The sequence below is a fragment of the Pteropus alecto genome, unplaced genomic scaffold (genome assembly GCF_000325575.1).
Source record: "Pteropus alecto unplaced genomic scaffold, ASM32557v1 scaffold45, whole genome shotgun sequence".
NCBI classification, from domain to species: domain Eukaryota; kingdom Metazoa; phylum Chordata; class Mammalia; order Chiroptera; family Pteropodidae; genus Pteropus; species Pteropus alecto.
In genome coordinates, this window is record NW_006442491.1 from 20,375,909 (window position 1) to 20,389,500 (window position 13,592).

General features: G+C 44.6%; 1 protein-coding gene and 1 pseudogene across 1 annotated transcript in view; both read left to right on the forward strand.

Annotated features, from left to right (window-relative positions):
• Window positions 1–4,290: 4,290 nt before the first annotated feature.
• ZNF341 (zinc finger protein 341) overlaps window positions 4,291–13,592 on the forward strand; it is a 32,348-nt gene continuing 23,046 nt past the window's right edge. The window contains 5 exon segments of the mRNA XM_015597134.2: window positions 4,291–4,667; window positions 6,527–6,723; window positions 9,056–9,205; window positions 10,963–11,036; window positions 11,038–11,194. Coding sequence (XP_015452620.2) covers window positions 4,559–4,667; window positions 6,527–6,723; window positions 9,056–9,205; window positions 10,963–11,036; window positions 11,038–11,194 — 687 coding nt within the window. The 5' untranslated portion in view covers window positions 4,291–4,558.
• Window positions 5,065–5,183, forward strand: LOC112471210 (annotated as a pseudogene).

A 13,592-nucleotide genomic window follows, 5' to 3' on the forward strand; every position in this document is an offset into this window, starting at 1 on the left:
CCAGGCCGGACCGTGGGGTGGGGGCAACGAGACCGAACAGCCTCGGAGAGAAAGCTTGGTGGCGGGGCGGGCCTGTTGACCGGAACAGCCGCGGGAACTGATGCCCGGGGAGCAGGGGGGGAGGGCAACGGGACAGGAACAGCGGGGGAGAGAAGGCCCCGGGAGGAAGCACCGGGACCAGAACAGCCGGGGAAGATTGGCCCAGCGGGAAGGGGGCGTCTCGGACCGGACAGCTCCAGCCTCAGGCGGGCGCGGGAGGGTTTTCTTGGAGGGAACAGCGGCGTGGGTGGGGCCGCCTAAGCTTGGAAAAACGCGGCGAAGGAGGCCACAGTGAGAAAGCGAGGCCCGGGAAGAGCCGCAAATTGAGGGCGTGGGAACGGCTGCGGGGAGGGAGCGGCTTGGAGCCTCCAAACCAGGCTTCATGATCACGAAGAACTTGTATTGAGCACGACTGTGTGCCTCGCGCTGTGACATAGTCTCAAATTCAGACCAGGAAAGATAGTCGCTACCTCCATGCAGGGCTAGGTTTTGGCGCTCACATACCACGCCAGCAAACATTGGGCGCCTACTTTGTGCGGGTGCAGAGTTTTGTAAAAGACTAAGAAAGGATGGGTGCCAAAGGTGTGCTTGGCTGGGACTTACTTGATGCTCCCAGACCCAGACCAGCAAACGCTGGGCACCGATGAACTGATTGTCCTTTGCTCTGCAAGATCCTAAAATGAGAGTGGGCCTCAAGCGTAGGGAATTGTAGGCTGTGGAGACAGCAAACACTGAGGGCGTGCTGGCGTGCTGGGAGTCGTGGAGGAAGCAGTTGCGACTTCAGGGCCATGACTGATGTTGGAAGGATACAGACCGACGAGTGTTCTTGGAGGGGTGTGATAAGCTGAGCCTACACGTAATTAGAATGCAGACTGAAAGTAGGCAGGACTAATGCTTGTACATGAGGTTTTGAGTGTTGCAACTCCCCAGGAGATCTCAGCCATATCCCTTCACTTCTTGGAGAATCAGAGTTATTACCGCGAAATGCCGGTAACTCTCCCATCTGGAGAGATTTAGCTTCAGGTATACTCATTGAGCTGGGCACAGTGCCTGTCCCACAGTCTGGTGGGAAACAAATTATAGAACAAGCAATTATAGAATTACAGAAAAGGTAAACTACAGTCAAAGAAGATAACCTCAGCTGGCATTCAGTTCTATGGTGGTGATGAATGTGGAGGGCCAGGGTCAGTGGTGGTTCTCTCTGGGAGGCCAATGGGGTGAGGCCTACTTTCTCTTTAGGTTCCATGGACTTCCTCAGTGTTTGAATTTTTACTGCAAGAATGTGTTCATGTATTGAGCAATGAAGAAATTAAAGGCAAGATCAGTTCTTAGGACAATGCTATGTGTTTTGGGCTGGGGGCAGGGCGGCAGAACTGGGGATCAAGATGGGGTCATCCAGGCAGTGGGAACTACATTTACAAAAATCCTGGGGCCGGTCTTTTAGGATTCACAGAAATTCATGCGAGGGAACAGCTAGAGATGAGGCTTCTGAAATTTATCTTGGATTCAGGCTGGAGCTAAGAAAGGGTTTTCAGCAAGGGAGCAACACAATTTGATGTATGTATTGTAAAGTTCACCCTGGCTGCCCTGAAAACAGACTGGAAGGGGCCAGAGTGGCAGCAGGAAGGTGAGTGAGATGGCTTCAGTTGTCCTGCTGAGACTTGATGGCCTGGGCCAGGGGGAGAGCGGTGGGGGTGGAGAAGAAACAGATCTCAGTGATATTTGTAAGGCAGAACAGACTAGACTTGCTGAAGGACTAGAAATGGCGGGAGGGAGGGAAGATAGTTTGAAGGTAGAATTAAGGAGTGCCCCAGGAGCTCTAGCTGGGTGGTGCCTTGTTCTCATGAGGATTACTGGAAGAGGAACAAACTTAAGGGTCTGGGTGACACATTTAGTTTGAGTTCAGTTTAGATAAGCAGCATTTTATAAAAGGCTTTTTAAGAGTAGTTTTAGGTTCACAACTAAGTCGAGAGGAAGGTACAGAGATTTCCTATATATGTCCCCTGACTCCACAAATGCATAGCCTCCACCATTATCAACCTAAATCACCAGAATGTGCATTCGTTACCAAGGATGGACCAACACTGATACATCATAATCACCCAACGTCCATAGTTTACCTCAGAGTTCTCTCTTGATGTTGTGCATTCTGTCTGACCAATGTATGTATGTATTATAATGTCGCAGAGTATTTTCTGCCTAAAAAATCCTTTGTACTCTACCTTTTCATTCCTCCCCTGCAACTCCTGGCAACCACTGATCTTTTTATTGTCTCCATAGTTTTCTTTTTTCTCTTGTTTTCTTTTTTTTCTTCCATAGTGTTAACAGGCAGTATTTTTTTAATTAAAATATTAATTTTGAAGTAATTTTTTTCTAAGGATTCACATGTAGCTGTAAGAAATAATACAGAGATCCCCTGTACCCTTTACCTAGTTTCCCCAATGTAATATCTTGCAGAACTATCCTATCATATCACAGTCAACACACAGAACAGTTCCAAAGATATTGCCTTTCTATAGCCACACCTACCACCTTCCCCCGCCCCTCATCCCTCATGCCTGACTACTACTAATCTGTCTTCCATTTCTAAAATGTCATTTTAAGAATTTCATATAAATAGAATCATACAATATATAACTTTCGTGATTGGCTTTTTTTACTCATAATTCCCTGGAGGTTCACATACTGTTGTGTATATCAATAGTTTCTTTACATTGCTGAGTGGTATTCTCTGGTATGGATACACCACAGTTGGTTAAACTATTTACTCACCAAAGGACATCTGAGTTGCTTCCAGTTTTTTACTATTATAAATAAAACTACTATGAATGATCTTATACAGATTTGCACACAAATGTTAATGTACTCACAATTTTGCATAAAACAGAAGATTTACTGAAACTCATTCAAGAAAACATGAACCCGAGTTTTAGAACTCCAATAATAGGGAAAACCAGACTGAGGCTGCCCAGGGATAGTATAAGAGGGAAAGGAGAGAGAGTCCAGGCAGAAGGAATCCTTCAAAAAAGAAACATTCAGGAGATGGACAAGAGAAGAACAAAGGAGGCTGGGAAGGAATGAGCAGAAAAGAGGGAGAAGACCCAGGAAGTGTGGCATCCTGGAGCTAGAGAAGGGAGTGTTTCAGGAAGGAATGTCCGATGCTGCTGAATGGTCTTCAGTGATTTTGGTGGAATGGTGGGCTTAAGCCCCAATCAAGTGGGCAAAGGAAGATTGGAAGGTGGGTAGAGGAAATGGAGGGTGTAGACAGTGCTCATTGGATGTTTAGTGTTGAAGGGAGGAGAGATGGGAACATGGATTGGAGGGAAGGCATTCTGGAGAGACCTGAGCATGTGTTGCTGTTTTGGGAAGGAAAGGTTGCAGGCACAGTGTGGAGAGAGGGACCAGTTGGTGGCAAGTGGTTTCTGAGGGACCAGGAGGGGATGGAGGAAATGGCTGGCATCAGGAGGGACACAGCCTGCATTGTGACAGGAGGAAGTATGAATTCACTTTGGCCGCATGAGCTGATGGTTCTAATTTACATTGCAGTTAGAAGCTAGGGCAGGCATCCAGGTAAGAGCTGAGAGATTAGAAGCCAAGTGTTGGCTGAGGGGTCAGAGAGAAGGAGGCATCCTTTGGGTTATTTGGGAGGAAGGTAGTGTGCCTTGGTGTCCACTTAAATGTGAGGAGTCTTGTCCTCCAGCTAGTGACATAGCTGCACAAGTGTACTACTGTGAACCTCAACAGTGACAACTGATTGGAAAACATGGAAGTAGTTAGCTTTTCAAGAGTCTGCTGGCCACAATTCAGATCATATTGTTTATTGAGGAATAGAAAAGACAAGCATGCGTTGGAAAACAAGGGCAGCAAACAGATTTGTGGGGTGTAGATGGGGACGATTTAGTAACATGATTTCCAGAGGAGCTGTATCACTTAAGATTAGATTCAGCCATGAGTAAGAGAGCAACACAACTTGTCAATGGTTTAAATAGGCTAGAAATTCATTTCTCTCACTTGGAAGTCAGGAGGAAGATCATCCAGAGCTATGAGGGTGGCTGTGTTCTACAAAGTTCTCAGAGGCCCAGAATCTTTCCAGTTTTTTGCCCTGCAATCCCTAGGATATGGGCCTTGTCTTCATGATCTGGTATGGGGGCCAGAGTTCCCACCATCATATTCTTCTAGGAAGCAGGATGGAGGATGGGACAAAGAAGGGTATCACTTACCAGGCAACTTTTAAGAAAATGTCCCAGAAGCTGCCATATAACACTTTTCCTTACATTCCATTAGCCAGAACTTAGACATTCCTTGGCTGCAGGAGTGGCTGGGAATAATTTTTATTCTGGAGTCATGTTTTTAGCCAAAGTCTTGGGTTCTATTGCAGTGGAAAGAGAACATGTATATCAGGGCACGCAGCCAGCAGTCTTTGCCACAGGGGCCTTGCAGTGGGTCTGCCTTGTAAGGGTGAAGTCAGGGCAGGATATTGGGCCCACCTTCCAAAGAGGCTGCATTTCTGTCTTCAGGAATGGATAATCAGACCGTCCTGGCCGTCCAGTCATTGTTGGATGGCCAAGGAGCAGTCCCTGATCCAACAGGCCAGAGTGTCAACGCACCCCCTGCCATCCAGCCACTAGGTGAGTATCTGCTCAGGTTCACCAGTGGAAAGTGTGAGTGGCTCCCCATGATAAACAAGTGGTGTTCATGAAGGGGATGTGGGAGTGAACTGCCCACTATGATCCCCAGGATGTCCTCTGATGTCTGAACCTTCTTCCCTTCCTCCCAGCCTGAATCTTCAGGCTCATGCCTTTCTCTGCTAAGCTCTGAGGACACCCTCAATCAATTAGTGAATGTGGGAATCATGACACAGGAATGACTAGGAGTCTTGATGCTTGGCAATGCTTGTACCTTTGACTGGAAGTCATTTCTCAGGCTCCTCTCTATGGAAAGAACAGGCTGAGCATGAATCTCTCTAATTTACAGGCCACACTCCTGAGACACAGGGCAAGGAACTTCTTTAAGAATTCTGTGTGAGTCTACGGCCATGCAACCCTGAACGTACCTGATCTTGTCAGATCTTGGAAACTAAGCAGGGTCGGGCCTGGTTAGTACTTAAATGGGAGACCACCTAGGAACAACAGGTGCAGTAGGCGGAAAAAAAATAAAATAAAATCTTGGGAAAAAAAAGTATTCTGCATGAGTCTGAGTATTCATTTATTCATTCTACAAACATATTTAAGTATTTGGGAACCGTGCTGGGGACAGAGAAATACACATCTGGATTTGAATCCTTCTTTCTGTAATTCCTGGCTCTGTGGCTTTTGGCAAGTGAGTTAACTAACTCTCTCTGTGCCTGAGTTTTCACATCTGTAAAATGGAGATAATAGTTCTATGTCATAGGAATCTGTGACGATATCTGGGATATGGTTTTAGCTGTTGTAAATAAGAAATGCAAGTTTCTTTTGATTTGTTCAAGATTAAAGTTTATTTCTCTGTTACTGATGGGCTTTTGAAGTGGGTATGGTGAGACTCAGACTCTCATTCTTGTGGCCCTCGACACGTGGTCTAGGATGGCTGCTCAAGCCTCCCACTTTCATTTTCCCATTCCAGCTAACATAAAGGGAAGAAGGAAGTGGAAGTCATACCCTTTCCTTTTAAGAGGAAGTTGCATAGACAGTATATTTCTTCTCTTGTCCTATTGGTCAGAATTTAGTCACATGACATGTCTAGCTGTAAAAATGGCTGGGAAATATAGCCTTTAACTAGACAGCCATGTTTCTCACTAAAATTTATATTACTGTCTAAGAAGGGAGAGTGAGTATTGAGTGATGATTAGACATTTCTGCCACAGCATGTCAAGTGTTGAGCACATTGTATGGCCTGTTGTAGACCCTCAATAATGGGTTGTGTTAACTGTAGCTAATCATTCATTTAGTTTTTCATTCAACAAACATCCACTGGGGACCTCCTATGTGCCCAGGAGATATTGCAGTTATGGTGAATATAAATAAGACATATTTTCTTCCCTTAGGGGACTTACAGTCTGGTAGTGATGGGAAAAGTGTGTTAGAAGAGGTAAGCCTAGAGGAAGGAACTGTGGCCACTACTTTAGGAAGGCTTCCTGGAGGAGATGACATCTGAACTGATTCTTGTAGAATGAGTTCTTAGTTATCATGACTACTGGGAAATGGGCTGTAAAGGCACAGAAGAGTGTGATTATGTGGCCCATTTAGTGACTGATGAATAAATTCAAGATAAAGATTCTGAAGTTCTCAACTCTGAAACGAATCACTTTGCTATTTCCTGATTCTAATTTTTTGATACCTTTATGCACATGACTGGATATACTCCTGCAAGTGCCTATATGGTTCTGGAAATTCCTAAGAAGCAAGAAGGTCAAAATTGACACATGCATGTGGAATCACAGAATACTGTTAAAGTTGTTGCTTTTTTTTTGTTATCTCCTACCTGTGCTATTCTGCCATGTGACCCCTAGATGATGAGGATGTCTTTCTCTGCGGGAAGTGTAAGAAGCAATTCAACTCACTGCCAGCGTTTATGACCCACAAGCGGGAACAGTGTCAGGGGAATGCCCCACCCTTGGCCACAGTCTCACTAGCCACCAACAGCATCTACACACCTTCAGCAGCACCCACAGCAGTCCAGCAGGCCCCGCCTCCTGCAAATCGACAGGTATTTTAATTGTTTTTTTATTCATTCAGTAAGTCTTTTTTTGAGCACCCACTGTGTGTCAGGCACTGGGGTACAGTGGTGGGCAAACAGACCAAGTCACTGTCCTCATGGAGTTGGGTTAGATAGCACCCAAATAAGTGTAGAGAGATACTTTTTACAGGACGTTAAATGCAGAGAGAGAGAGGATGCCAGGACAGAAGTGGGAAGTTTTTCCATTTTGTATACAGTGCTTGGGAGAGACTCTGTGAAGAGGTGACATTTGAGCAGAGACCTAAGGAGGTAAGAGAATGAGTCATGCAACCAGTTTGAGGAAGAGTATTCTACGCCGGAGGTGTCTGGAGAATCTTGCAGAGTCCTCAGTCAGGAACATAGTTTTGGAGCAAAGGCCCTGGGTTGGGCTCTTAGATTAAAGAATCCTCCTAAAGGAAGCTGGGCATGTCTCAGGATGCCAGATCAAGGAGTTAAATTTCCCTCCAATTTCTTCTTTTCTCCTTATTCCTTTAAAACATTATCTTCCTCCATTCTACAGACATAATTCCTGCTATTAAAATTAAAGCCTTCATCCCAGACCCACAGGACGTGTAGATTAAAACTTTTCAAGTTGTCTTAGACATCTTCTAACACAGAACATCGTCATTTTTCTCACTCCTTGATTATAACTTTTCTTAGAAGAAAATATTCCACCACCACCACTCCCCCTTTTTTTTTTCAGTAGGAGGAAAGAAGGAAATTCCTCCAGTTCTGGGCAAGAAAATAACTTTAGCACCCGAATGGTCAGTTATCATCAAACATGAATCCCCCTGCCTAAATGACTTGGATGGACATGGATACAATTTCCCATTTTTCATCTCAGCTAGACACATATGACATTGTAAAAATGTACATGAGCCAGAATCTATACTGCCTTTTCTGGCCATAATGTGGGGTGTTTCCCTAACTTGCCTGGGCTGTCCTTGCTTGGTTGAGGGCAAGGACATCCTGTTTGAACAGGGACTCTGGGTTCAGGGGCCCAGTTGCTGCTGTTCTCAGAGGTCCTACAGAGACAGGTTGTTGCAGAAATGTTGCAAAATCAGACCAGTGAGAAACCAAGCACCACTTGGAGAGTTGGAGAGCTCAGGTTTATTACACCGGCAGTCTGAAGATCTGGGCCCTGAGTTCAATTGCAACTTTGCTTATATAGAGCTTATTTGGCATGGGCTGATTGGTTAATTTGTCCTCAAATGGTTACAAAGCACGGAAGTTGCTAGGGGGTACAGGCAGTTACATTTGTTGCTTAGAACAAGCAAAAGGGAGGATGAGTCTTTAGTTAATTTTGAGTACAGCCTATGCAGCAAGCATATCTACAGAAGCAAAACAAAGCTGATTAGCCTTTTGAGTGAAAATTCCTCTTCAGGGTGACCTAGGAAGATACCAAGGGTCTGCCACTAAAGTAAAGCAACAGTAAACAAAACACCCTTTATAATCTACTAAAAGGAGCAGTCAATGTAGTTTGACACTCTCTTGTAAGATCTGCCTTTCATCCTATTAACCTGAGAGTGTAATATTATTTTTATTAATCATTTGTATGTTTGCAAGTAATACATGTTTCACTTCTTTTTAAAAGTTAGAATGTTACAAATCAAGGCCCCTCTGGCGCTATTCCTCTCCTCTGCATCCAGGTAACTGCTGATGGGTATTCTTTTCAAGTTTTTAAGATATTTTCTCATACTTATTTAAGTATCCACAGGAATTATATGTTAGTATTATTTTAGGTTTTTAAGAATAAGAGCATATAATGTACATGTTATTATATAATTTGATTTTTATGTAGTACCTTTTACCTGCTGTGTAGTGTTCTATCCATGACTATGTTGTCTTTTTTAATCTTCCCCTGTTGATGAGCCTCAAGTTTATTTTCAGTTTTCACTGTGAGAAGCAATGCTTTGCAGAGTATTCTTGTTCCTGGACTTCCTGTGGACATGTGTGAATATTTCTCTAGGATAGATGCCAGAAAGTATTATTGCTAGGTCATAACATATGTGTCTTACAGGGAGGTGTGACTTATTCTTCTTATTTGTTAGATGAAGAGATGGATGTTCAGAGAGGTGGAGTGACTTTCCCAGGGTCACAGCGGCAGGGAGCAGCAGAGGTAGAAATGTAATCCAGGTCTGTGGGACTCCAGAACCCAGATCTTTTGCATCATGCCTTCTGCTTCCTTCCAGAGCCTCACACATGTTCTCTCTCTCCTCTCTCTCCTTCCCTCCCTCTCTCTCCTTCCTTCCCTCTCTCATTCTCTTTCTTTCCCCACCCCCCCCACTCTTCTTCCCCTCCCCCACCCCATCTCTCCGTCTAGATCTCCACATACATCACAGTGCCCCCGTCCCCGCTGATCCAGACCCTGGTACAGGGGAACATCTTGGTGAGCGATGACGTGCTCATGTCTGCCATGTCGGCCTTCACGTCCCTGGACCAAGCCATCCCCCAAGGCCCCCCACCCGTACAGGTAAGAGGGGGGCTGGCTTCTCTTAGGGTCTTTATTCCAGGCCTGCATATTGACTCCTGCAGATTCAGAATCTTGTAGAAAAAAGGGGGCTGGGCCCCACCTCTCCCCACACTGAGGAGGACAATTAGCCTTCCCTGCTCAGCCCTGCTGTGGGTGGGGAAGCTGCCACTGCAGTGGGGACCCACAACATAACTTTGGGGGTTTTATAGCCATAGTCCGGTTATTTTGACTCCTGTTTCTATTTTTAACAAAAATGTTCCGTATCCACTAGGAAAATATTAGAAAATACACAAAAGAAAAGTAAAAAAAAAAAGTTAATTGTTTATAATCTGGAAAGTAAAGAGGCATGGTATCCAACTGCAATGTGCAGTTCTTGGTTGGATCCTGGATTGGGGGATAAAAGCTGTAAAGGCATTATTGGGACACTGGGAAAAATCAAACTAGGGAGGAATTTGAATATTTTATATAATAGTATTATATCAATCATCAGTTCTTGAGTGTGATCATCGAATTGTGGTTATATAGGAGAATACCCTTCTTAAGAGATACATCTGAGTACACAGTATTGAGGAGTAAAGTGTTATGATGTCTCTAATTCTCAAGAGGCTTGATGAAATACAATTCTCATGTGGCTTTGCCATACATACTGCAGATGTGGCAAAATGGTAACAACTGAGAATTAGATGAAATATAAAGAAGGTTTGATGTGTTCTTTCTGCAGCCTTTCTGTAGGTTTGACATTTTTCAGAATGAAAGCTGGGAAATCAATCAGTCACCCATACTCCACTTAAAGAATACACTATCAAAATTTTGGTATCTGGCTTTCCTGACCTTTGAATACAAATAGAGAAATAAATAGCTTTTTTTAGTATAAATATATTTGTAATATACACATCTATATAAACTGGTCATGTTATATGCACTGTTCTGGAACTTGCTTTTCTTGCTTTGCTTTTTATTTAACGTCATTCTCTATGCCTAGAGCTCTATATCAGTATTTCCTAAAATATTCCTCAGAACAGTGGGTCCTTGAGATTTTCCATTTAGTGACACTCTAGGAAGATTCCCAGGGTTCAGGATGATTGTACTCATGGTTGTGGTTTATTATAGCAAAAGGACACACGGCAGGATCACCAAGGGAAAAAGACACATCTGCTTGAGTCTGGACGAATCCAGGCACAGGCTTCTACAGTTCTCCTTGGGGAAGTGGGATGAGGCTGCACAAAACACACTTTTCCTCCATCAGTGAAGAGCAGCAAAACATGTGCAGTGTTTCTGCCCAGGGAAGCACATCCAAGACTCCTAAGGCCACGGCCTTTATTGGAGATGGGTCACATAGTCTCCCAACCATTATGACCAAAATTCCAGACTCCAAGATGGGAAGATGTTCACCATCCTTATCAACATAGGGAACCTTCTACAAGGCAGGTTCTCAGATGCCAGTCAAGAGCCAGTCCTACAAGCAAGCCCTTCCAAAGATAGCAACATTAGGCCTGCTGTATGAAATCATTTCTGCACAAGCTGGGCCATTTTTAACAACTTTCATAGAGAAAAAGGATAGCAGCACCTGGTTGATGGTTCCTGTGAATTCTCCCATGACTTTGTTTCCATGCTCCCTGTCAGTCCTGTCCTCTGAGCAGCCTTGTGAGTGGCAGTTCCTTCCACATGGCTAGCTAAGGCAATTGTCCTTCCTCACTGATAAATAAGACAGCTGGTGTCAAGAGGTATGACACTTTAATTTTCTCTTCTGATTTCAGAGTAGCCTGAACATGCATTCTGCACCCAGCTACCTCACCCAGCCTCCACCACCTCCTCCACCCCCTCCTCCACTGAAAAACTCCACCCCCACCCCAGAGCCTGGGCCCCCCCGGACGTCCCAACCCTGGTGCGAATAATGTGGTGGAGGTGTACAGTGCCACGGCACCCCTGGCTGGAAGTGGAACGGTGGAGATCCAGGCACTGGGAATGCAGCCCTACCCACCCCTGGAGGTGAGCAGAGGATGGTGGTTGGGGTGGAGGGAGCACTGGTCTCTGGTACCAAAAAGGTTGGGGACTGCTGGTATGGTAGCAAAAAGTGTTTATGGTTCTCACGTCTATGGTGGTCAGTTTGACAACTCCACTTATCTTGGCTGTGCTCTTCCACATGTCTGGAGGTTGGCTGCTCTAGAATGGCCTGGGGTAGGATAAGTGGGATGACCTAGCTCTGCTCACTGCATCTTTCATCCAGTTAGCCAGGCATGTTCTCACTGCAGTAGTAGAGGTACAGTAATGCAAGAAGAAATGCTCAAGGCTTCTTGAGGTTTAGTTATGACACAGTGTCACTTCTGTTGATTGAAGCAGGTCACAAGGCCAACTTAGATTTAAGGAGTAGGGAAATAGACACCATCTCTTGATGGGAAAACTGCAAAGTCACACCACAAAAAGCGTGGGTACAGGGAGAGGTAAAGATTTGAGACCATTATGCAATCAGTGCACCATGTATACCATACTAACTCCATGCTGAAGAGCTCTGAGTATAAACAGTATACTCTCAAGGTGCTAAGAGTTTAAAATCTTACCAGACACCAATGTTAGGAGCCTGGTTATGACAGCAAGAGCTTGCCTGCACTTGAGGGCACATTATCCCGCAGGAACCCTAGAATCGGTCATACAGACATTCCATGTCAGGTAGCATTTATTTGTAGGGAGAACCAGACCAGTGGGAAAATCCCACTACCAGTTACGTGATGTTATGAGAGCCTGCAAGGGGATTTGCCCTAGCCTGGGAGAAGAAAGGAAGCTTGCCTAAGGGCTTTGTTGAATTCAAAAAGAAAAATTAAGTCAGTGAGATGCTGAGAGTATGATGGTGACCTGTTAGGCAGAGGGGCCAGTACAGGGGGAGCCGCTGCTGTTTATTTTCCATGTAGATGAGGGTATACTTTGAGGTTGGAGCCTGAGTCTTTCATTTTGCATCCTTAGCCCCTAGCAGAATACCTGGCCTATAGTACACTTGTAGGAGGTATCTGAAATAGAGCCCTCTGACCTCAGTTTTCTGTCCTCTAAAATTGGAATTCCCCTTGCAGAACTATTGAGGATAATCAGAGCTAACCCAGTGGCAGTCACATAGTTGCTCAGTAATGACTGGAATGATGGGTGAATTCATTCGTGTGACAACTGTATATTGAGTACTGTATTGGTGAGGAAAATAGAAACCACTCTAGGTTTTTCTGGCAGAGGGATTTAATGCAGAAATTTAGGTTCTTACAAAGCTGATGGAAGGACTAGAGGAACAAAAGTCAGGGTTGGCAGATGCCACTGATTTCAGAGTCACTGTTGTCACTTGTCCCAGAGAGCCAAGACACTGCTGCTGCACCCAGAGGTGAGGAAACTGTAGGATTCTGTTGCCTATATTTCAGCTGCCCTGCCATCCTCAGGGCTGGTGGTCAGGAGGGGAATGTAGTGTTCAACCAGCCACTGCAAAACTCACGGCTGTAAACCCACCTGCTCCCACCATGGCTGCTAGAGAGTGGTTTCTACCTCCCTTCTGCCTTCTGCATCTCATGCAGATGCTTCTTGCAGGCATACCTAATCTGTGTTCAGAACCATGCTGGCAAGGGAGTCTGGGAATGTGATTCTAAGTTTCCCACCCTGCATTTCAGGGGAGAGCATGGAAGGATGTGGGAATGATGCCAAGGGCCAACAGACAAGATCTGGCAGAACCACCTACTGATGCCATATCAGATGCCCAATACACGTGTAAATGAATTCATTCATTCAACAAATATTTATTGAGTTTCCACTCTGTGCCAAGCGTTGCTCTAGCCCTGGAGACAGACCAGTAAACAAAAGCAGAACAGAAATCTCTGCCTTCATGGAACTAGATAATAGACAAGATTAGTAAGTAAAATATATAACTTATTACATAATGATAAGTCTAAGGAGAAAAAGCAGAGAAGTATAGGAAGTGAAATTTTGGCTTTCCCAGAAAGACCAATGAATGATATATAAGTGAATGAATAAATGAAATTTTCACAATGCCCCAGTGTCGTGATACAAGCTTAGTGTTAACTTTCAGTGGCTCAGAATTCATTTGGTAATTTCTTGTGGCTTTAGTGTCAATTCTCAGTTGAGGGATGCCTGCTGGTGTGGTGTCAGGCAGGATCAATTAAGAAGTGGAGTTTCTGGCGAGGGCACAGACCCTTCTGATTTCCTGGTTCTCCTGTGGAAGCAAGCTACTAATAACAATAATAATGGCAATAATAACAGTTAATGTTTATTGAGTACTTACTGTATACTAAGCACTGTTCTAAGCTCTTTACTTGTCAGCTCCAGTAATCCTCATAACAACCTAATGAGAGAGGTACTATGATTAGCCCCATTTTACAGATGTTGAAACAGACAGAAGTTA